This window comes from Schistocerca nitens, chromosome 3, assembly GCF_023898315.1.
Source record: "Schistocerca nitens isolate TAMUIC-IGC-003100 chromosome 3, iqSchNite1.1, whole genome shotgun sequence".
In the NCBI taxonomy this organism is placed as follows: Eukaryota; Metazoa; Arthropoda; class Insecta; order Orthoptera; family Acrididae; genus Schistocerca; species Schistocerca nitens.
The window spans coordinates 205,650,948-205,674,268 of record NC_064616.1 but is presented as its reverse complement, the minus strand read 5'-3'; the positions used below and the strand labels follow the sequence as shown (position 1 = coordinate 205,674,268).

At 38.7% G+C, this 23,321-nt stretch overlaps 1 protein-coding gene across 2 annotated transcripts in view; it reads left to right on the top strand.

Moving 5' to 3' along the window:
- The window catches only part of LOC126248152 (ligand of Numb protein X 2-like), a 462,639-nt gene extending 458,262 nt beyond the window's left edge, over nt 1-4,377 (top strand). For both annotated transcript variants that reach the window (XM_049948888.1, XM_049948889.1), the window contains one exon: nt 1,915-4,377. In XM_049948888.1, coding sequence (XP_049804845.1) covers nt 1,915-2,050 — 136 coding nt within the window. In that variant the 3' untranslated portion in view covers nt 2,051-4,377. The remainder of the gene's footprint in view (nt 1-1,914) is intronic.
- Nucleotides 4,378-23,321: the final 18,944 nt, after the last annotated feature.

The window sequence follows — 23,321 nt, the reverse complement described above, 5'->3', positions numbered from 1 at the left end:
CTTTTTGCAATTTCTTCAGTTTTAGTCTACAGTTCATAACCAATAAATTGTGGTCATTTCATATCTGCCTCTGGAACTGTCGTATAGTTTAAAATCTGGTTCCAAAATCTGTCTTACCATTATATAATCAGTCTGAAACTTTCCGGTGCCTCGAGGTCTCTTCCATGTATACATTCTGTGCAAAATTCTACATGGCGGCTTCCTCTATCTCTCTCTCTCTCTTTTTTTTTTTTTCCTGCCTGCTTAGCTGGGTAGTAACATGCTTGCCTCCCATGCAAGCGGGCCCTGGTTTGATTCCCAGCCGGTCAGAGATTTTCTCTGCTAGTGGACTCTGTTGTGTTGTCCTTATCATCATTTTATCCTCATCACCGACACGCAAGTTGCCCAATGTGGCGTCGACTGCGATAAGACTTGCACTTAGCGGCCAAACCTCCCCGGATGGGGCCTCCCGGCCAACAATGCCATGCGCTCATTTCATTTAATTTCATTTCATTTCATACATTTTTTTCAATTTCTTCATCATCTGCAAAGCTAGATGGCATATAAACTTTTACTGCTGTGGTGGGTGATGGCTTCCTGTCTATATTGGCTGTAATAATGCATTCACTATGCTGCTCATAATAGCTTACCTGCATTCTTATTTTCTTATTCATTATTAGATCTATTTCTGCATTACTCCTATTTGATTTTGTTTTTATAACTCTGCATTCACCTGACTAGAAGTCCTGTTCCTTCTGCCACCAAACTTCACTAATTCCCAATAAATATCTAACTTCAACCTATCCATTTCCCTTTATTAATTTTCTAACCTACATGCCCAATTAAAGGATCTAAAATTACATGCTCCAACCCATTGTACTCCAATTTTATCCCTCCTGAGGATGCCTGGAGATCTGAATGGGGGATATTTTACTCAAGAGGATGCCGCCATCATTTAATCATACAGTTGAGAGGCATGCCTTCAGGAAAAAATTATGACTGTAGTTTCCCCTTGCTTTCAGCCATATTGTAGTAGCAGCACAGCAAGACCATATTTGTTGATGTAAACAAGGCCAGATCATTCAACCATCCGACTGATGCTCCTACAGCTACTGAAAAGGCTGCTGCCCCTCTTCATGAACCACACTTTTCTGGCCTCTCAACAGATACCCCTTGCTTGTGGTTGCACCTGCGGCACAGCTATCTGTATCGCTGAGCACATGCAAGCCACCTTGCCAAGGTCCATTGTTCTTCGGGAAATGGGGGGGGGGGGGGGGGTAGGAGGTGAGGAGGATAATGATCTGTAATAACCAGTGTACACATTGATCACTGTACTTGAATGAAATAGTGCAGAAGATACATTATATGTAACACTAACATTATTTGATATTATTAATAAATATTTGATTAATAGTATCAAATCATGTGAGTTACATAAAATGTGACTTTTGCACTATTTCATTGGAGTAATGTGATCAATGTATGTGTGGGTTAGATGACGCATAACTATTGTAACCTACATTCACATGTTTGTGACAAGTTTGGTGTTGCCCTTTAAATGAAAATGTGTTTCATATTTTTAGTTATTACATATCTGTGACAATGATATTATGTAGGGTCTACAAAAGAACATAAATATCTCATTTGCTAGTATATATGAATTCTTGTCTTGTAACATGTTCGACATCCTTGAGGATCTCCTTACCGTGAATTTATGGAACAAAAAATATATTTTATCTAATGTTTGTTCTGCAAATAAGTCACAGAAATATTCACTGCTTTAGCTCTTTATTTCCTTCATCCTCAAATGTTGAGAGTGTAGTTTTCTGTATTTGAATAAAATACAGAGAATTCAGATGTCATCTATACAACACAAGCATGTGTACTGGTACCATTGTTGGAATTGTTTATCTAATCAAATTTTTATATTTGTAGGTGTGGAGATCGTCTTTTGGCAGTGGATGGACACAGTCTGGAGAATGTAAAACATTCAGCAGCAGTGAAAATGTTAAAACAAACAGGCAGTAAGGTGACTCTCGAGGTTGTCTCTTGGCTAGGAACAGAGTTATAAGTGAAGTGAATATGTTTCCAAAAATAAAATTATTGCATTGCATTGTACTTGTACTGAGGACTGATGTGGTTAGTGTTTTAGCCCCAAAGAGTTGATTATTTCTAATGTTTGTGATCTGAGTTTCTGAAAAAAATGTGTGTTGTACACATTTCCAAAAGTCTTCTGACAGTTATATCTGTGTGTATGTGTACATATGTCCATCTACTATTTTATAAAATGGTTATTTCATAAATTCGTGAGAAATTGAAGTAAGACGTGAAAAATTTTACTATAGATGCTATTTTGTATACCAGAAATGACAAATTTATGGCATTCAACTCAGATATCAATATGATATTAAAAATTTCTATGTGCTTAAGATTGGTACACACCTCCAACAGTTAGATTTGTACTATTCTGGATGAACAGTGCTATGTCAGATATTATGTGGTAGCATGTTGAATTTTTAAATCAGTCGTGGAGAAAAAATATGTTGTTGCCCTACATTGAGGTGCTTCACATGTATTTTAAGATCCTCTGATGTCAGATTTATGTTTTGGGGAGCACAGACTATGAAAGTGGATTGAAATTTCTTATATAACAATACACTTGTGCTAATAAATTTGAAAACTTATGTGTTGGACAAAAGTACAGGGTGTATGTGTATCACATAGTTTTTCATGTAACTGGTGGAAAAAAATTAAGTTGAATATCCCATGTACTCTGTTATTTCATGATTTGCTGTATAAGAAATTGGACCACTTTTGCATCCATATACATCATTTTCCACATTCTTGTGATGTATGCAGTTAGCTGTTACACCTATAATAATGCAGCTACTTGATTACTACTATTATCAAATAAGAAATAATCTTATCAATATTACATCTTCAATATTGTCAGTGGGACATCACAAGATTTTGGACAATCAGACATTGGAAACTCTAGGTAGGAATATCAACACTGTACGAAAAGACAGATTGCTACTCACCATAAAGAGGACACGTCAAGTTGCAGACAGGCACAATTAAGAAACTTACACAAAGTTTTTGGCCATAACCTTCAGCAGTGAAAGGGAGACGCACACACAAGCAAGCACACCTTACACACACAACTGCCCTCCAGCGTCTGCTGGAGTTGCTGGTTGTGTGTGCGTGAATAGTGTGTGTCTCTCTTTCACTGATGAAGGCTGTGGCCAAAAGCTTTATGTAAACGTCTTTTAATTGTGCCTGTCTGCAACTTGAAGTGTCTTCTTTACAGTAAGTAGCAACCTGTCTTTTCCAAGATTTTGGACAGTCATACTGGAATACTGTTTTGTTCCACTGAAATTTCTGCACAATAGATTTCTTTAAATAAATGTAACTAGTAGCATTGTTTTATAATTTGACTTTTCCCTGTTTTGTTGCTGATGAATAACACTGACTATACATATTAAATTATATAATTTTATTTTGGAAGAAATGACAGCATGTATTTTACAGTTTTGAGTATTGTGCTATCTTCTTCAGATAAAGTAATGTCCTTTGATAGATGTCCATCTCAGGACATTTCCAGCAGCTTGACAACTAAATTAAACCTCACATTAAAATGGAGCCTTACTATGTGAGGTCACATTACTGACTTTCTTTTAACAGAACATCTCTCATTGTAGACCACTGTACAGATTGATAGATAAAATTTTAAATGAACTTATGTCAAAACAATATTACCTTCTGTAAACTAGGAATTTGTTTATAAGTGGTCCCCTCCCCCTCCCCCAATTCTCTCTGGAGGGAGAGCTAGTAGTACCTCAAAATTTACTTGTTTTGACGTAAGTTTTAGTGCTGTATAGTGATTTATACTTATAAAGATTGTTGAATTATACACTTTTTGTAATATCTACAGTTCATCTATTCTTGACTGTTACTATGTTTTGATTACTGATAGCCACAGACAATTTTCTGACAGTATTTTGATTGTTCATTTACACCTTTGCTTAGATGGCAGATAGAGGAAAGCATAGCTCCTTTGCCTCCTGAGGTTACAGAATAGAATCTACAAGAAGTAATTTTTACTATACTTCTTGTGCCTAACAAAAATTTAAGTGTTGGTGGTAAAGTATAAACTGTAAAAGACTTAGTCATATATTTTCTTACTTTCTGTATGGGTGCAGTTTAATGTACATTTGTGTTCACTTGACGGATACATTATCAAATTGATAAGAGATGTAAGTGATTTTTATATCACTTTTACACCAATCTCCATTGTGGCAAACAAGTGTTAAAAATATAAGTTATGAGTAACACCATATTTTAAGGCCACTTGTTTATTGGAATATAGATCTAATAAAACACTGGAGGAAATATAAATGCTATTTTTTACTCTTTGATCTAAATCCCTGTACATATTTCCACTGAATATTATAAGTATATTTTGTTTCCATAGGAATTTAAAAAAAGACTAATGAGTTTGTGATACCAGCACTAATTTTTTATGGATGCATATGTCCATACCTTCTGGAACTAAAATCAGAATAAATATAAGAATAGATGTGGAAAGTTTAGTTGACTAAACTTCCATCAAAAAAGGAAGCAGTACTGTATTATTGGAAGTTTTGGACATTACATAACAAGAATCTACATGAAACTTCCTGGCAGATTAAAACTGTGTGCCGGACTGAGACCTGAACTCGGGAAAAGGTCCCGAGTTCGAGTCTCGGTCCGGCACACAGTTTTAATCTACCAGGAATTTTCACATCAGCACACACTCTACTGCAGAGTGAAAATCTCATTCTAAGAATCTACACACTTAATTTATCAGGGCCAGGAACTCATTTGCATTACAAGGGAGAAAATGTTATGGTTGAAGACCTAAAAGTTAATTTGGATCAGTTTAGTTCTCTCCTTAAATGCCCCACACAAAATCTGAACTATCCCACTGTGGGAAGGTGTTCATGGTAGGTATGATGTCATTAGACCGAAGGCCCACTTTTCTCAGTACTCAGAGGTCTTTTATCAGTAGTAGTGGTGGTGGTGGTGGTGGTGGTGGTGGTGGTGGTGGTAGTAGTAGTATAATGAAATAATGGGGAAAAACACTGTTGAGTGTGGATAATATGTACAGTAAGAGAAAGGAGAATCGTAGTTTGTCATATATATAAGAATAATCAGAACTGGAAAGAGAGTAATAAAAGTAATGAGAAGCACCCAAAATACAGAACAACACTAACTAAAATTCGTCATCTGAGATAGCCTGTAAAATCAAAATGTGGCATGTAATCATCAATGAATGACAAAAAAAGGAACATACATTTCAGAATCAGTATAGCAGTAAAAGTAGAAAATAAATGTGGTGGCAAGTACAAGCCACTTTTATAAATAGTTTACCATATTGAAAGTTATGCGCAGTTTATTCACATAACTTATAGATTGTGGTCTGATAAAAATTTCTTTTGGATAGATGACGGATTGGTTATTATGATTCATGTACAAAAAGCAATGAATGATTTGATTTTAATTCCCTGTCAATGAAGCAATAGGCGAGTGTGACCGAAACTTTGACATAGAAGGATGAATCTTTACGTATACAATCATTAATTCACTTGGTTATAATTTATATATAAAACAAGAACAAAAATGTATAAGTTCATCAGATATTATATTAGTTTAACCAACTTTGGAGAACTTGACTGTTGTTTTTGACAGTACACCTGTATTTTACACTAGAACATATCTCAGTGAAAAGAAATTCAAAACTTTAATATTCTCTGACTAGTATAATTGCCTACTGAGTGGGCTGTCGTCACATAACTCCAAATTTAATATGTAGTGTCATCCTCAACACTTACAAAATTATAGTAGTCCATATTAGGGAGCAAAGAGCTGTGCCTTACCATGATATATTCTGGTTTCATTTTCCTATAGCAGTTCAGGGAACATAGATTTAATGAGACACACACAAAAGTGGTTGTAGTTAAAATCAAACAGTTGGAAACTCCAGGCTGTTATATCAACAATACAAGGAAAGCAATAGATTGGCTGTTGATATGCTTTCCGGGATGTGAGGTCGTGGTCCAAGAACTTTTCTGCTCCTTACGTTTCGTCCAGAACTGTGCTGGACTTCCTCAGAGGCGCTGCTCCCCTGAGTCTTGCCGACTGACTGGTCGGGTGTCTGAGAGCGACTTATATATTGTGAGAAAGGGGGGCGTGGTTCAGATGACACGTGATGAGCAGTGATAATCCATAGCAAAGATAAGGTTGACTATCGATTACCACCTTGCAAAGATAAAAATTGTTAGCAATTTTGTAGAGCCACTGATAATCCATAGCAAAGATAAGGTTGACTATCGATTACCACCTTGTCCAAGATAAAAATTGTTAGCAATTTTGTAGAGCCACTGTCCATATATCGCTAAGTTTCATAGCCTCCTCTTTCCTATTGAAATTATCGTGATGTTTATAAATTTCGATAGCTTCTCTATATAGCCGTGGATAGTAATTTAACGTTGTAGATAAAACTTTGGTATCCGAAAACTTCACTTGGTGGTTGCCTGGTTGAAGAGCATGTTCTGCTACAGCTGACTTTTCTACTTTTCCAAGTCGACAAAGACTTTTATGCTCTTTCAGTCGCGTGTTTACGCTTCTTTTGGTAGTACCAATGTAAACTTTACCACAGGTACATGGAATTTTATACACACCACATGTCGACAGGGGTGGGCATTTATCCTTCACAGATCGTAGTACTTGACTTATTTTCTTTGTTGGTTTAAAGATCGGTTTTATGTCATGTTTTCGTAAGATCTTACCGATCCGATCTGTTACTTTTTTAATAAAAGGGAGAACTACTGTAAGGAGCAGAAAAGTTCTTGGACCACGACCTCACATCCCGGAAAGCATATCAACAGCCATGTCATCCAGTCGTGAAAGCCTTCATTCTACAAAGCAATAGATTGCTACCGGCTGTAAAGATGGCATGTTGAGTTGCAAACAGGCACAATGGACTGTTACACATTTAGCTTTTGGCCAAAACTTTCTTCAGAAAAGGAAACACACACACATTCATTCGCACAAGCAAGAGATACAGTGTCAAGAGGCTGTCGCACAGGGAAATGAGGAGGGGTGGGGGAAACAGGGAGCAGAAAAGGACAGGAGCAGGGATGAGGAAAGATGGGCAGATGCAATGGCAGGGGGTTGCACACAAAGAGGGTGAGGAGATGTAGAGAGGGAGGAGGTGATACAGAGAGGGCAGAAACTGTTGGGTGGAGAGAGTGGATACAGTAGGTTACCTTAGGTTGAGGCCAGGATAATTTTGGGAGTGGAGAATGTGTTGTAAGGATAAATCCTATCTGTGCAGTACAGAAAAGCTGGTGAAGGGGAGGACCCATACAGATCATCCAGATTGTGAAGCAGCCATTAAAACTAACCATGTTATGTTCAGCTGCATGTTGTGCCTCTGGGTGGTCTGTTTTGCTCTTGGCCACAGTTTGGTGGTATATTCACTGCAATTTTGGAAGCTATTGATGTCTGTATTTACTTTAGAATCATCAACCTGCCTACTTTCGGAAAAAAAGACCCCACAATAGGCTATGTAAATGGTAACATTGGCTCTTGTCGAAATAGTCACTGTGGCTCAGTTGATTAATTGCAGTTGTTTGGTGACAGAGGTCCTCTGTTAAAAACTACCGAGAATACCTTTTTTTTTTAATGCAAAAATTGCTACCGATTTGCAGCATTGTACGTGGTTGATGTTAAACTCGACACAAGTAGGGAAATGTATTTCATAGATGATTCAGTTGTTAAAATTAAAGACTGAAATATCTAACACCAAAGCAGAGTATGGCAGATATCCTCCACATTGACAACCAATTACAGATACTGTTATCATTGAAGAACTGCATCAATGTGTCTGAAGTTGTTCTATTTGTTTATTACTACCAGTAAGGATTACTGAACCTGAACTCAAAACGCTGGCCATAGTGGCCGAGCGGTTCTAGGCGCTTCAGTCTGGAACAGCGCGACCGCTACCGTCGCAAGTTCGAATCCTGCCTCGGGCATGGATGTGTGTGATGTCCTTAGGTTAGCTAGGTTTAAGTAGTTCTAGGGGACTGATGACCTCAGATGTTAAGTCCCATTGGGCTCAGAGCCATTTTTTGACCTCCAAACACAATTTTAATATTTGTCAATCGCACCGATGTGAATGTCAGCCATCAGTCTGACTTATTCACCATGAGACATAAGAGAAGTCATTAGTCACATCTAAAGTTAAATTCAACTTCTCAATTTTTTCTGTGTGCATGATAGGTACAGAATTTTTGCTGAAAATGTGACCAAAGTTTTTTTTTTCTCAAATACCAGTTTCAAGTGACTGTACTAAGCTGACAATATTTGCAAATTGTTCTTTATATCAGTAAAACACAACAATTTGTTAACATTGCCCATCTGACACTTACTTTCAACACATTTTAAAATTTGCAACTGTACTTTCATTGCAGTTTCCAAAGTTGATGAGCACTAAATCGGAGAATTCTGTAGATGGCATAATCTGTATCACTTCAGGCAGGGAGGTTACCTTCATATTCTCGGATGTTATTGAATTTATCACATGTTAAAATTCAGGAGTAAGTAAGAAACACGTTTTTTTTATTTATTTTTTTTTCCAAAAAATGACTGCCCTGGGATACAGGCCTCCAAAGATGACACTGCAAACAGCATTCTGAAGATCAGAATTTTGGAAAAAAATTTAAAATGCTGTATCTCTGTAACAGTTCTAGATATTTTGTTAGATTTTCTTTATTTGAAAGATAATTCCTCTTTTAAGTTGGACAGATTATTAAAAATTAACTTTCAAGGGAAATGTGTCTTCACTGAAACTGTTTCTTACTAATTTCTTTGTCACAATGTTTATTTCTGTTGTCCTTGTTGCAGTTATTTCTTATCACTTGCTTTGTTGCAGTTATTTCTTTTCACTTTCATTGCCGCAGATATTTCTTACACTTTGTTGTAGTTTCTTGTCAGTTTCTTTGTCGTAGTAGTTCATTACAGGTTTCTGTATTGTAGTTGTTCAGCGCTAATTGGTTTACTGGAGAGGCTTCTAAGAAATCTGAGACCATCTAGTGAGTTCTGTGTTTTTGTGAGGAAGTTGACAGCTGATACAGTTGCAGGGTGTTTTGTGAAAAGGACTGTTTCAAATGTCTTCAGACTGAGGCCACGGGAGAGTGAAGTGTGGTGACTATTTGAATATCCATAAAAGAGTGATATATAAGATAAACGTAAAACAGATTTTGTTCTGGTTGGGAATAAGTGTTCTCATTTGAAGACTCTGTTTCAAAGTGAAGATGTTTCCAGTGACAACTTTTTGTGTTCTAAATGTTTTGCCAGAATAACAACAATGATAGCATCTGAACAAGGTGAAGCCTCCCATGGTGCAGATGATACAGATTTTGATCAATAGAGGAAGAATTAAATACCCTGAATCAGTAAACTACAGTGTAGGTGTTAGTCCTGTTAAGAAACCGTGGTCAGTGAAGTTGAGTCATAAGCTCTATGCATCAAGAAAGAACAGAGAAATTACTAAAGCTATGTATGAATACACTACAGCAAAATTGACCACACTCTTCAAAGTAGAAATTCCATCTTCAGAAGAAAATGAACCAAAGCGCTCTTGCACCCCTTGCCAGGAACTTTTCACAAATATCAATTTAGCTAATGAATATTGTGCATCCTACAGTGAAAATGTGCAAGTTTTAACTATTACTCCAGTGACATTTTCAAAGAAAATAATTTTGAACCGTGTTCCATCAGTATCAAAGTAAATGGTAGGCAAATCAAGAAATGTGAGATCTGTAAAAGGAGTCTTTGGAAGACCAGATCTCTATCATGGTCATCCTGTAGCAGCAACTCAAGTTCAAATAGTGCAGTCATTTTATCTGTAAGATAAATGAGACTGTTCTCGCCAGAGTGCCAACAAAAAAGGCACTATAATTGTAACAGTTGAAGGTCAAAAAGTTGTGAAAGTGAAGAGGTACATGACTCAAAGTATTGAAGAAACTTTTGCAATTTATAAGAGCAACAATACAACTACACATATTGGAAGATCAAAATTTTATGCACTACGACTTAAGCGGGTAGTTCCACACCCACCTAGAGATGTCTGTTTATGTGTGTACTGTGCGAATTTTGAACTTTGTGTGGTAACTTTGAAGAACTTACTGGAGCACATGACATATGACACCTTGGTTGGGCGTGCGACGTAAAGTGACAGACTTGTTTGTTTCAAGAATGTGGTGACTGCCCTGGAAAGGGAGGACTGTCTTTACAGCCATTTGGCATGGAAGACATAGCAGATAACTTTGCAGAAATTACACATGCGACATAGGAGGAAAATAAACTAATTAAGAAAACTGTTGCATTTGGCAGTTTCATTGATGAACTTGGCAAATGGTCAGTGAAAGCATATGAAAAAATGGCAACAACAACACATTGCAGAAATGAAAGGGTGTGCACAAGCTGAAGAACTATTTTTAGTGCTTCACTGTGATTTTGCTGAGAACTAGTCTGTAATCCTCCCACAAGAAGTACAAGGGTATCATTGGAGTTATGACCAGGTTTCAATTTTTAAAGGAGTGACATATTTTCAAAACAAGGCCACAAGTGTTGTAGAAATAAGTGATGACACACATACTTTGCTAGCAATGTGCAAAATTCTTCAACTGCAAACAGGGGCATAGAAAATCATTATTATTTCTGATGGTGCTCCTAGTCATTTTAAAAATAGTTACCCGCTTTTTGAATTGAGTAAGTCGCTTGTGCCAATTGATTGGGTATACAGTGCTACTGGTCATGGGAAGGGGACTTGTGATGGTGTAGGAGGCCTGCTGAAGCATCATGCTACAAAAAGTAATCCTTTCAGACCAAAGCGATTCAGAATTCTGAGTATTTCAGGAGAGTCATGACATCTTCTTTTGTCCAAAGAGGAAATTGAAGAATTCCATGAGCAGAAAAAAGAAGAATTGTCCAAACAAACTACTCCTGTGAAAGGAATTCAGAAGACACATATTTGGACTCAAAGTGATGGGTGAACTCATATTACATGCACTTTAAAGAACAAGAATGAAGAAATTTCATTCGTTCAGCCAACACCTCAGAAACAGCAGGATAATATTCAAATTCACAGCCTGAGAAGGGGTGTGTGTGTGACTGGTGGATTGCAGAGATTACAGACACCATTTACAAGTTAAACGAAATAGTAGTGAACTTTATGCTACCACATGGGCCGGCTGCTTGATATAGGTGTCCAGCCGAAGGACAGCAGCAACGCCATCAGTGCTCACTTCCTGCTCACAATGTTTTGAAGATTGTAAGTGCTCCAGTTCCTATTGGTTCTACAGGAAGGCATCATTCTATATCAAAGAAAGCTACTGAAGCAGAGGAACACATTTTCAGTTCATTGACTGGCTAATTTCAGTACAAAACAGAATGCACAGAAGTTGTATAAATTGAAACCTATAAGTCTTTGGGCCATCACATACATTTGGGAACCATTTAATGTGCTTGAAAAAGAGTCTCTTATTCATCTTTCAAAATTATGTTAAATAAGGCTAGGTTTTGATTTTTATGAGCCTGTTATGTGATGATGTGGTAATAAAACAGGTTTTATGTATGGCAAAAATTTCAATTGTTTATAAAACCTGTTCAATCTAAAAGTGGAAGCTCTCCTTGTCAGGGAATGTACTAACGCTATTAATCAACAGAAAAAAAATCAAAATTTTATGGATTGCATTTTTGAAAAAAAAGTTGTTTTCCATAAATTATAAAAAAAGTTCAAAATGCTATGGTAAAAGAGCTTTGACAAATAAGTCCAAATGGAGGATTTCTTTGTAATCATAAAGCAATTATCTTTCAAATAAAAAAACACCAACAAAACATCTAGAACTTTTCCAGAGATAGAGCATTTTAAATTTTTTTTCTAAAATTTGCATCTTCAGAATGGTATGTGTAGTGTCATCTTTGGAGGGCTGTATCTCAGAGCAGAATATTTTTTGGAGAAAACAAAAAAAAAATGTGTGTTCCTTACTCAGTCCTTCATTTTAACATATGCTAAATTCAATAACATCTGAGACTATAAAGATAAGATTTTTTCCTAGTCTACCTGAATTGATATGGACTATGCCAGATGTTGAATTCCATGTAAAATGGGATGAAGGTATTAAATTGCCTGGAAAAATAATCTAATGCATGCTGTGCCCTCCTGCATTCAAGAGGAGTGCATTATTTTTCATGTATCAGGGCAGACTACTTTGCTTACATACATTATCACTAGTCGTTTCCAAGTTTTTAAGACTGTGATGAGTAACTGACATTTGAGAGAAAATTTCTTTGGTCACTATTTTCAGCAAAAATGCTGTACTTTTCATGTTTACAGAAACGAAATGAGAAGTTAAATTTAACTTAAGATTTGACTAATGACTTTCCTGATGTCTGGCAGCAAATTAGTCAAACTGGCACCTGTCTTTCACCCAGGCGAGACTGAAATTCTAAAAAGGGTGTTAGAAGGCCAGATTCAATATTTCTTAATAGTAGTAATAAACCAACAGGGCAACTTCAGATTCACTGATGCATTTCTTCAGTGATACTGGTATGTGTAATTGGTATATGGAAAGTATCTGTCAAATTCTGCTTTGGCATTAGACATATCAGTCTTTAATTTCAACAACTGAATCATTCTTGAAGATAGTTCCCTACTTGGGTCAAGTTTAATGTGGACTCCATACAATGCTGCCATGTGGCAGCAAATGAGATCTCTGTTACTGAACATTTACAGTTAACTGAGTAAGCCACAGTAACTGCATTCTGACAACAGCCAACTTTACATTTACTCAGTCTATTTTTCGAAAGTTGGCAGGTTCATACTTCCAAAGAAAAAGCGGACATCAGTATCTTCCAAAATTGCAGTGAATAGACTAGTTGAGGACACAATGAGCCGCTCCTTTAATACATATGCAAAAACGTCTACCACAGTTACGCACCTTGAACGATCACAAAAGTCGATAACGGTCTCTGTTAACTTCACCAGCATGTAATAAGACTCACCACTACTACTACAGGCGTCTGGAGCCAACATCGTAAGGGACCCTCAACTACTGAGCAAACCAACAGATGTCACTAAGATCAGGCTATCGTGATCCCTTGCGGTGGTAGCCATCCCTGGAAACCCTGGACTACCGAGCGAACCGATAGACATCTCTTCAGTGACACCGTGGTTTGCTATCATATTTGCTAGAAATTCATAATCGGCAGATGATGTCTGAGGGAAATTGCGGAAACTACAGCTGTCTTGCATATTCAATTCCTGTAGTAAGCTATTCCCACCACCTTTTCTATAGCATGTTTTTGTTCGACAGTGACATCTCTTTGCAAATTAGGAAATCTATTTCATACAGCAACTAAAACGATGTCATCAACCGTTACCAACTACTATACTCTCCTACATCAAAATAATATCGTAGTTTTAAAACCGACCTTCTTCTATTAAACTCCAAAACACTGAGAAATGGGTGTATGACCTTCACGCCAAAAGTCATGATAAATAAATGCAAAAAGAAAAAAACTATGAAGATGCATTTAATTTTGTTTGTGTAAACCTTCGAGCATTAATACTGCAGCAGCACATATAGTTTTCTCATCTAAACATGACTTGGTAGACAATACGAAACAATACGGCAAACAGCGATGCGAATAAATTGAGAAATGTTTTCTGCTGGTATGGACAGAAACAGAGACATCAATCAAAGTATGAAACACTTGTGAAACACTGCAGGAAACCATGTTGCCAGTAGCTGTGTGGACATGGCTTAAGTGTGGTGGGAACCATTCTTGCTGCCTAAGTCGGTGTCATGAATGTTTTATGAAATAAACTGTGTCGTGGGATATTTACATACCCCAGACTCTTATCGATTTTTCTAGACAGGCATTTGAACATAAATACACTCCTGGAAATGGAAAAAAGAACACATTGACACCGGTGTGTCAGACCCACCATACTTGCTCCGGACACTGCGAGAGGGCTGTACAAGCAATGATCACACGCACGGCACAGCGGACACACCAGGAACCGCGGTGTTGGCCGTCGAATGGCGCTAGCTGCGCAGCATTTGTGCACCGCCGCCGTCAGTGTCAGCCAGTTTGCCGTGGCATACGGAGCTCCATCGCAGTCTTTAACACTGGTAGCATGCCGCGACAGCGTGGACGTGAACCGTATGTGCAGTTGACGGACTTTGAGCGAGGGCGTATAGTGGGCATGCGGGAGGCCGGGTGGACGTACCGCCGAATTGCTCAACACGTGGGGCGTGAGGTCTCCACAGTACATCGATGTTGTCGCCAGTGGTCGGCGGAAGGTGCACGTGCCCGTCGACCTGGGACCGGACCGCAGCGACGCACGGATGCACGCCAAGACCGTAGGATCCTACGCAGTGCCGTAGGGGACCGCACCGCCACTTCCCAGCAAATTAGGGACACTGTTGCTCCTGGGATATCGGCGAGGACCATTCGCAACCGTCTCCATGAAGCTGGGCTACGGTCCCGCACACCGTTAGGCCGTCTTCCGCTCACGCCCCAACATCGTGCAGCCCGCCTCCAGTGGTGTCGCAACAGGCGTGAATGGAGGGACGAATGGAGACGTGTCGTCTTCAGCGATGAGAGTCGCTTCTGCCTTGGTGCCAATGATGGTCGTATGCGTGTTTGGCGCCGTGCAGGTGAGCGCCACAATCAGGACTGCATACGACCGAGGCACACAGGGCCAACACCCGGCATCATGGTGTGGGGAGCGATCTCCTACACTGGCCGTACACCACTGGTGATCGTCGAGGGGACACTGAATAGTGCACGGTACATCCAAACCGTCATCGAACCCATCGTTCTACCATTCCTAGACCGGCAAGGGAACTTGCTGTTCCAACAGGACAATGCACGTCCGCGTGTATCCCGTGCCACCCAACGTGCTCTAGAAGGTGTAAGTCAACTACCCTGGCCAGCAAGATCTCCGGATCTGTCCCCCATTGAGCATGTTTGGGACTGGATGAAGCGTCGTCTCACGCGGTCTGCACGTCCAGCACGAACGCTGGTCCAACTGAGGCGCCAGGTGGAAATGGCATGGCAAGCCGTTCCACAGGACTACATCCAGCATCTCTACGATCGTCTCCATGGGAGAATAGCAGCCTGCATTCCTGCGAAAGGTGGATATACACTGTACTAGTGCCGACATTGTGCATGCTCTGTTGCCTGTGTCTATGTGCCTGTGGTTCTGTCAGTGTGATCATGTGATGTATCTGACCCCAGGAATGTGTCAATAAAGTTTCCCCTTCCAGGGATAATGAATTTACGGTGTTCTTATTTCAATTTCCAGGAGTGTATAAAGTAATGAATACAGGCTCTTCCCATTGCTGTGTAGTCTTTACTGCCATCAAAACAGCTTTGCAAAACTGAAACATAACAATGGCCTTTTTAAAGATTAATATCTCCTTAGCTCACCAACTTCAAATTGTGAAGTATCTGTTACTTGCCACAAAAAGTTTGAAACATAACTTTGGAAGTTAAGAGCAGTTCAGTTATGTGCATTAGTGTCCAAAATATCAAACAAAACAAAGATTAATCAGGTAAGGTTCAATTTAACGTAATCCCACAAACCCTGAACTTGAGCAAATTTTCATTCATTCACACACTCGAAACAAATTGAGTGTCTACAGGATGTACAAATATGTCGTTTGCAGTTTATACAGACCACATCAGTCTTATTAGCCGATGATCAAGGACACAGGAAACACCTCCTCCATTTCACTGGACCAACATTTTGCACTGAAGAAGGCAATGGCTTATTGAGAATACGTTCAATAGAACCTCTGAGTTCTCTAGGTAGTGTTGCATTGAGTAACCTTTCATTTAGGTACATCTCACACAGCTGCCTTGAAAGATCCTTTAGGAAATCATATCTTGAGAGGGGTTTATTGTCCCTGAAGGCTGAAGAAAGTACATGTGAATTTACACCAGCAATGTTAAGAATTCCAAAGAACATTGCCATTGGCCAATGACAGGTGTGCCTGCTAGTTGAAAAGGTCATACATTTTTTACCTAATCCGTCAACACCTCCTTTTGTTTTATTATAAAAAAGTATTATTTCAGGCTTGCCTGTCTCATTATCCATGCTTTTAGAGTGAAGCATAGATGAAATTAATACCACAATTTTATTTTTCTTGGACACATATGAAACCAGGGTCTTGACTTTAGTAAACCCATATTCAGATGAGGCCTGTTTATACTTCTTTTGTGGTAAGAACTTTAATGGAATTTTGCCTTTTATTTTTCTTCAGAGTGCCTACATAAGTTAGCTTCAATTTTTTTCAATTCATAAACAACTTCCATTGAGCTGAAGTAATTGTCAGCTGTGATATTTCTCCAAGTACCCTGGGCAGGTTTGGCCAGTCTAATTACACTCTGTGATGGTATCAATAATTTCTTCTCCTCAGGTGACAAACCCATTCCATCGCTGCCTTTGCCAGTATATATATGTAGGCGTTTAGAAGATAATGTGTTCTGGCATCACATAAGATCATGATTTTGAGGACGAATTTTTCAGGTTTCAATGCCATATACACTTTAAATCTGCATCTTCCATGAAATCCTAGCAATATTTCATCAACACAGGCTGTTTCTCCTATGCAGTAGCAGTCTTGACTGTTCCTGACAAGTGAATTAAACAGATATGATACTCAGCTGGAATATCGGTTTTCAGTCTCTCATTCCTAGTTCCGGAGTCATCGAACCAAAGACAGATTAGCAGAACTAACATTCGTTTCAATGACATTGTGCAGCAAAATATATCATGACTGGTACCATCGATAGCAAAGAGGGATTCAAGATTCTCTTTATTGTATTTGAAAATTGCAGTATAGTACAGTAATGCAACAAATGCCTTCATTTCTATCAGTGAAACATCTCTCAATTCTGTTCTGGTTTCATCAGCATGTCTACATCCATATTGTTAGATTTTCTCATTTGTGTGTGTTACAACTTCAGTTAGCATGTCCTCTGAAAAAAAGCATTCCCATACCTGCAGTGGTGTACAAGAATGGCCAAGACGTGCATTCCCTTTGAGTCCAGGAAGATGTACTATAATATTATGAGTAGGCATTCGAACATTTCTCTTAGGTTCCACTGTTGACCACTGATAGCTGTTGCGTCCATAGAAAGTGTTCTGTTTTGTTCCTTCTCTAACGCGTTCACATGCATCACTATCTGATATATCCAGCTCTGATTCAGTACTGTGTTTACTGTTGCGTTCAGGATCACTTTTGTTGGCAGCTTCAGCATCACTGAATTCAATATCTTCCACCTCATGCAACCACTGAGTGATAACAGTCTGAAAATCTGGATCATAAACAACCACTCTGGCCTTGTTAGCCATGTTGAGTGATATTTCTGTAATAAATGCAAAATATAAAGTGTTTAAAATTACCGAGATCATAATGTAAACTGTGTGGTGGGGTCGCATCAACCTCAAGCAAGTTATTCTACTTACCAAGTCAAAATAACAGCAGCTCACAACAATGACTGCTCACTATAATTGCTCATAACAATCTGAACTAAGCTACCGAGAAGCGGAAGTGTGCAGTACGTAAAATTCTGACACTGTGGAAGTGGTAGTGAGGTCTGATGAAGGCACTGTTGAGGTGAAAAGGGGAGAAGAGGATCTTAATTTTTATAGAAGCAGAAGGAGGAGGAGGAGGAGGAGGAGGAGGAGGAGGAGGAGGATGAGGATTTAAGTGGGTGAACTTACGAAGAGAGGCCTACAGTTGAACAGTTAAATGAAGAGCTAGAGGAGGGAGATGTGCTGATACTGTGTGTGGGATTAGTACAAGGACACACTTAAATGAAGAGGTTTTGAGGGAACTGGTTACAGCATTGTACAAATATTGTAAAGTCTTCTCTCAGCAGTTGGGTATCATGAAAGGGGTAGAATGCAGACCATTCAATATTAAACAGTATCCCATTCCTCAGGCAAAAAGGAGAGTGGTAGAAGGAGAGATACAGAGGACAATGGACCTTGGGGTTATAGAAAGAGCTAACAGTCAGTATAAGAGTTTCCTTTTGTGATGGATGAAAAAGATGGGAAAGTAATGGCAGTGTTGGATGTGCACACAGTGAACAGAATCGTGCAACCAAAGCAGGTCCGGTCTGAAATGCTAGAACTGATTTTGGAGTTTTGAGGAGCAAAAATACTCAGTAGTATTGACCTGACCACTGGCTACTGGCAGTTACTTTTGGCTCCCGAATCTCGCCAGCATATCATCTTTACGTATGCTGGCAGGAGTTACCATTTCAGAGTTTTGCCATTCAGATTTAATGTGTCTGTTTCTAAATTTATCAGAGCACTGGACAAAACTATGGGTGAAGAGTTACTCAGTAAAGTCACTGCCTGTGTGGATGATACATTCATTGTGAGCAAGCCATGGAATGAATATTTGGACAAATTAGATGCAGGTCTTGAAGCATTTGAGACAGCAGGGGTGATGACAGATCTGAATAGATCAGAATTTGGTAAATTGCAGATGAAGTTTCAAGGCCACCTAATTTCAGAAGAAGGTATTTGCCTGAGTCCAAGTACACTGGAGGCTGTTAGGCAGTTTTCCATTCCTAGCAGTAAGATACAATTGAGAGTATTTTTCAGTGTCTGTCAATTCTACAGAAAATTCATCAAGGATCCTGTACCCAATGCCTTGAACTTGAGGAAGCAAACTAAGGCAAAGCTGATGTGTCACTAGAATGAATAATGTGAAGAGGAATATGAATTGATTAAAGAAATCTTGTGTAATGCAGAGATATTGTACCTTCCTGATTTTACTAAAGACTTCTATAGGGTTGCAAACAGCTCAGATTATGGATTAGGCCTACATCTATATCAAGAGAAGAAAACAGGGATACCGAAGTGATAAAAACTGTAGCCTTTGGTAGCAGAAGTTTGACTCCATGGGAAAGAAAATATTATATTACTGAACGGGAAGCACTAGCAATTGTGTGGCTCCAAACGATTCTGTCACTATCTGGCAGGAAGACATGTGAAGGTGGTCTCTGTCCACAAAACCATGGCATTTCTAACCATCAGCAAATTAAGCCATAGTCAGTTAACAAGATGGGCACTTGCGTTACAAGACTACAATTTTGAAGTGACACACAAGCCCATAAAAACTAAAATAATACCTGATGCATTATCAAGACTACCAAATGATTCTCGGAGGATAGCACTGAACAGGCTACAACGTGAAGAAATTAGGCTCGACCTAATGAAGGGAGGGCAACATGAAGACTTCATAAGGAAGTTATTGAGGAATGTACCTAAGGAGCAAAATGAAGATGACAAACTTAAAATAATTAAGAACAAATGTAGGTGTGCTTGAGAAGAAGAGATTGTAGATACTATTACATCCACAATGGAATACTACGTAATTGACTGAAATAAACTCACACTGCAGTGTTGTTCTTCAGCACGCCAGTGTAGAAGTGTGTCAGAAACAAATAAGTGAGAAATTAGTGCAATACGCACGTTTATTTATATATATAAAAGATGATTTCAGAACTTTCCTTTTTGTGAGACCATGTGTAGGAGATTCATCTGCCAATCTAAAGTTCTAGATTTACTGTTCGCATAGGTTCTGCATAATCTTTCATTGACTGTATCAATACCCATTTGTAATGTGAAATTTCGAACACTCGCATGTGCTGCAGTAAACTCATAATGTTATCATCAATTGTAGGCTTAAACTTGATTGTGGTTTGAGAACAGTAGGGCTATCCTTGTTCAAAACAATTGTTCTCTAATTTCATTGTACAGTTATGCTAGAAATAGGTTATTTCTGAGAATTTTCGCACACTTTCAAACTATACTTTCGTAAGTTAGCGCTATGAGTGTTTTGGATACGTGATGTATTTTGTAGCGACTCAGCGTTTGTGGTTCTCAGTTCTGCCAAAGAATACATCTGCCCTGAATTTCATTTTATGTCAACACAAATAAAAGTGTGTTTTTGTGATTTTTCAGAAGCTTCTATTGTCCTTTGCAAAATCTAAGAGTAATTTGTAGTATACTGATGTTTGTGATTTAGTCACTGTAGCAGATACTTTAACTAACATATTGTGTTACATATTGTTTTCCCTTAAAGAGGAGCAGTCCTCTGTATTATCTGCATTTATCATAAATTAACTTTGTTTTTGAGTTTGCTAACAACTATAATTAACCTCGAAACATTCTAGGAAATTGGTAATTTTTGCCACAGGTTTTTGTTTCGTCTTAATATAAATCTCATTTTGTGTTTTTGCTTCAGTTCTTATAGGGAATTAGCAACTTTTTAGCCCAACAGATTAAAAGATAATCAGCAGGTTTGATTTACCTTGTAATACATTGCACCAGCCAAATTGCAGCCCCACTGTTGCTGTTCTCGAACACGGGACGAGTCGGCTGATATTCATAAGCAACAGGAAATCGCCCTGACTACTGTCAAATGATTGGCATATGCTGCAAATCAGTGCACTGGAAGAGCTACCAAGAGTCGTGTACCTGTGATATTGGTACCAGAGCTACCTTTATTTATTTATTTATTTATTTATTTATTTACTTAGCATCCTTGTATCTCATCATTATAAAAATGATATAGGATTTGTCATACATTGCCTTGCATAGAAAATAGGACATGAAAAGATTTACAATTATATGTCCATAAATAAAATATTATTACATATAACATGAAACCATATGCATAACATTCATAATAGGCTAAATTAGAATAATAAATGAATACAATTTAATTTTCAATGAGCATTTTGGGTCATTATGATGAAGGAAATAAACTACTGTATACTGAATGCTGGTGATTTAAGCATTCCTTGACACTATAAAAACTCTTGCTAATTAACATTTTTTAAATTTCTTTTTTGAATATCTGGAATTTTGGTATACTTTTAATTTCCTTTGGTAGTGCACTAAATAAGATTTTTGGCTATCCTCTCCTGTGGATGCTGTCTCCTCTGCAGAAAGTACAGAATACATCATTACTCATCCACTTGACTGTGAGTGATGTGTCAATGGTGAATCTAGGCATGTTGTACAGGGTGGATAGGGACCAGGGAGGACTCAGGGTGTTGTACTGATCCCCATAACCAACAAATTTGAGGTGCTGTCTTAGACTGAAACTGAGCTAGTGGGACTCATTTCATCAGTTTTGGGGAAACCCTGTTTTGTCTAGTGTCAAGAGCAGGCAAGTGCAAAAAGGTAGGGGCCTATTAATCATCAGTAGTTCCTACACACGGCAAATGGCGATATCCCTCAGGAAAATGGCAGCAAGGGAGAGGAAAGGACACCAGGTGCACTTGGTGTGTATGTTTGGCCGCCCTATTCGACATGTTAAAGAGGCTATTCCAGCAGCCATCGAGGGAACAGGGTGCAACCAACTCCACGTTGGAACAAATGATGCCTGTCATCTGGGTTCTAGGTCATACTTGGGTCAATCCAGAAACTGGCAGAGAAGGTTGAGAATTCCAGCCTTGTGTACGGAATTGCAATGAAGCTCACAATTTGCAGCACTGTCCCCAGAACTGATCATGGCCCTTTGGGTATGAGTCGAGGGGCCAGACTGAACCAGAGACTTCAAAGATTCTGTGACAGGCTATGCTGCTACTTTCTGGACTTGTGCCATAGTTTTGAGAACTGTAGGGTTCCTCAAATGGGTCAGGTGTGCACTACACATCAGAGGCTGTTACTCAGTAGCAGATAGTGTGTGGGGTGCACACAAGGGTTGTTTAGATTAGATGACTCTCTATCCAATACAGATAATGACAGCTGTAGGAAATCCATATGTATCAGTGCAAGATCGAAATAAATGCCTCCCACAGGTGACAGTATTAAAATCCTAGTGGTTAAGTGCCAAAGCATTCACAACAAAGTGCCAGAGCTTCAAGTGCTCATGAAGAACAATGAAGCTCAAACAATTCTAGGTACAGAAAGGTGGTTGAAAGCTGAGACTGATACCAGTGAGATTTTTGGGGAAAATTTAAGTGTTTATCGAAAGGATTGGCAAATGAGAAATGGACGTGATGTATTTGTCACAGTAACAAGAAACTCAGATCCACTGAGATAGAAATTGAAGCTGCATGTGAGATTGTTTTGGCAAGACTCAGTATCAAGGTTGGGCATAAAATGATAAATGGATCCTTCTGTCGCCCACCAGACTCATCTTCTGATATAACAAAGAACTTCAGAGAAAACCTCATTCTGCTTGTATGTAAGTTACCCAATCATACTGTAATGATCGGTGGAGACTTTAATCATATGGCAACTAACTGCAAAAACTACAGTTTTGTTAGTGGTGGGTGTGACAAAGACATCCTGTGATATATTACAGATAATTAGGAACCCCACTCATGATGGAAATATTTTGGATCTAATGGCAACAAATGGGCCCGACCTCTTTGAGGCTGTCCACATCTAAACAAGCGTCAGTGACCATGACACGGTTGTGGCAACAATGATTGCCAAAGTACAAAGGACAGCTAAAACAAGCAGTAAAGTATATGTGTTCAGTAAACTATATAAAAAATCAGTAGTGTCATATCTCAATGAGGAACTTGAAACTTTCAGCACAGGACAATAGCACGTAGACGAACTATGGCTCAAATTCAAAAGAATAGTTTACAGTGCACTGGATAGATATGTACCCAGTAGAACAGTTCACAGTGCGAGGGGACATCCAGGGTATACAATCACTGTAAATAAATTTCTAAAGAAACAGAGATTACTGTATAATAGGTCTAAATCAAAGCGTCAGACTATAGATAGAGAAATGCTGAATGAAATGTTTGTGGCTGTCAAGAGAGCAATGCATGATGCCTTCATGAGTACCATTGCAGAGTACTGTTAAATGATATTTCACAAAACCTAAAGAAATTTTGGTTGTATGTAAAGGCTATTAGTGGCACCAAAGTTAGTGTCTTGTCCCTAGCGAATGAGACAGGAACTGAAATTTAGGGTAGCAAAGCAAAAGCTGATATGCTTAACTCTATTTTCAAATGATCCTTTGCAAAGGGAAATCCAGGAGAATTGCCCCAATTTAATCCATGTACCACTAAAAAAATGAACGAAATAAGTACTAGTGTCAGTGATGTTCAGAAACAGCTGAGATCATTAAAACTGAAGAAAGCTCCATTGACCAATGGAATCCCTTCAGATTCTATACTGAATTTGCAGCTGAGTTAGCCCCTTTTCTAACTATAATCTATTGTAG